The sequence below is a fragment of the Monodelphis domestica genome, chromosome 1, assembly GCF_027887165.1.
Source record: "Monodelphis domestica isolate mMonDom1 chromosome 1, mMonDom1.pri, whole genome shotgun sequence".
NCBI classification, from domain to species: Eukaryota; Metazoa; Chordata; class Mammalia; order Didelphimorphia; family Didelphidae; genus Monodelphis; species Monodelphis domestica.
In genome coordinates, this window is record NC_077227.1 from 43,360,642 (window position 1) to 43,362,930 (window position 2,289).

A 2,289-nucleotide genomic window follows, 5' to 3' on the forward strand; every position below is an offset into this window, starting at 1 on the left:
ATGTTTTCTTCTTGGGCTTTTTATCTCAATCATTAATTACTTGAATCCTAAAATTTATTGCTGGCATTAATTCCCTTTTATTAAATGATCCCACACAAAATGATTAAGTTATTTATTTAAAGAGAGGACAAAGTTATAATTTATATGTATGAGGCACATTATAATTTGCAAAGTGCTTTTTCTGTTATCTAATTTTGTTCTTATGACAATAATGGGAGTTAAATAGGGCAGTTATTGTCATTTTAATTTAACAGATAATAAAACTAAGATTTGGAGGGAGACTTCATGCAGATGATCCTACAATTGGTAAATAGTAGAAATGGAATTTAATGAAGAAGATATCTGCTATCAAACTCAATATTTGTTCTCCTTGATGGTAATTTTGAAAAGGGCCTTTCAATACTAATATTCAACACAATTTTTTCTTCTTTTACTAGGTCATAATTGAGCTGAAAGGTGAGTGGGATCTCTAAGGCATAATCAAGATTCTCTCTTCCAATGGCATGGATGAATCAGACACTGGTCACCGAATTCTTTGTGCAAGGATTCTCTGAAGCTCCTCACCTTCGTTTCTTGTTCTTTTTCTTATTCCTATCCCTTTACACAGTGGCCCTCTCAGGGAATATCCTGATTTTTGTTACGATCAGCTTTAATTCCACATTACACACACCTATGTATTTCTTTTTGGTCAACTTAGCTGTGGTTGATGTCCTCTGTACCTCCACAATTCTACCAAAGCTGCTTGAGAACATGATGGGCAGAAAGACTATTTCCTTTGCAGGTTGCATGGCCCAACTCTATTTCTTCACTTGGTCCTTAGGGGCTGAGCTGCTGCTCTTCACAGCTATGGCTTATGACAGGTATGTGGCCATCTGCCATCCCCTCCACTATAGCACCATGATGAGCAAGAAGGTGTGCTTGCTGTTATCCACTGGTGTTTGGTCAATTAGTATCCTCAATACCAGCATTAACAGCAGCCTTATGTTTCGATTGTCTTTCTGCCACTCTAATGTAGTCAACCACTTTTTCTGTGAGATCCCCCCCTTACTCAAGCTCTCCTGCACCCCTACTTACCTGAATGAAACCATGGCCTTCACAGCAGATGTGTTCCTAGCTGTGGGGAATTTCATAATCACGATGCTCTCCTATGCCTGTATTATCTCCAGTATCCTGAAAATCCGTACCACCGAGGGCAAAAAGAGAGCCTTCTCTACTTGCTCCTCCCACCTCATTGTGGTCAGTATGTATTATAGCACTGTAATTTACACCTATATACGGCCATCTTCCAGCTATTCATTGGATAAGGATAAAATTGTATCTGTGATATACACTTCAGTGGCTCCTACCCTAAACCCTCTTATTTATACCTTGAGGAACAAAGAAGTCAAAGCAGGACTCAAGAAAGTGTTTTCTTTCTTCAAGAGATGATGAGCCCACCAGATCCTGAAGCTGTGAATAAGGAGACCTCCAAAAGCTCCTTCAATAACCCATAGTTTGTATTAATGATTGATCATTACTGATATTATAAAGTTTTCTAATAAAAGACATGCTTTAACTTAAAAAATATTGTTTTTCCATGTATAACCTATATCAAATTGCTTACTATCTCAGACATAAAGGAGAGATGGAGGGTGGCAGAGAATATGGAACTCAAAATGTCAGAAAGGAAATGCTAAAATTATTTTTAAATGTAATAGGGAAAATAAAATATTACTTAAGAAGAAAAAAATATTTTTGTTCTGTGCACATTTAGAAAGTGAATCTTTCTCCGATATCCAGATATTTGGAAGCTTAATTTTTTAGGTTTTTTTTGTCAGTTTCTTCGATATTATCTCTTGTAATAGGGAAATATAACTTTTAAGTCTTTCTTAAGAATAATGTAGTTCAGAGTTGAACTTGAATCCTGCCATTGTAAAGGTTTGAACAATTATTTGTTGAATATCATTAGAGGGATCAAGGAATAGTAAATAACATTTTTGAATATTGGTGTCATTGAACTGCTTTAAATCCTCTTCCAACTTTCTGAGTGGCTTCCTTTCCCTGTGAAGGCTTTGAATTCTTCTTTTTCCCATAAAATTCCATGAATTAACTGCCCTGCTACCTTAAAAAAAACTCTGCCACCAACTATCTCCATGCTCTTAGACAAATAAATCACTTGCTTTTTCTGGAACTCAGACTCTATATCTGAAGTATGTTCTGCTTTTTTCACAAAATAACGGGCATCAATTAGGATATTGTCTCATTTCTTTCAGGATTTTATACTTAAAAATTGACTTTTACAAACATTAT

General features: G+C 35.7%; 1 protein-coding gene across 1 annotated transcript; it reads left to right on the forward strand.

Moving 5' to 3' along the window:
* Nucleotides 1-498: 498 nt before the first annotated feature.
* LOC100028338 (olfactory receptor 13G1-like) lies at nt 499-1,428 on the forward strand. Its single transcript, XM_001378359.4, has one exon. It carries the CDS (start codon nt 499-501, stop codon nt 1,426-1,428), a length of 930 nt encoding a protein of 309 aa, XP_001378396.4.
* Nucleotides 1,429-2,289: the final 861 nt, after the last annotated feature.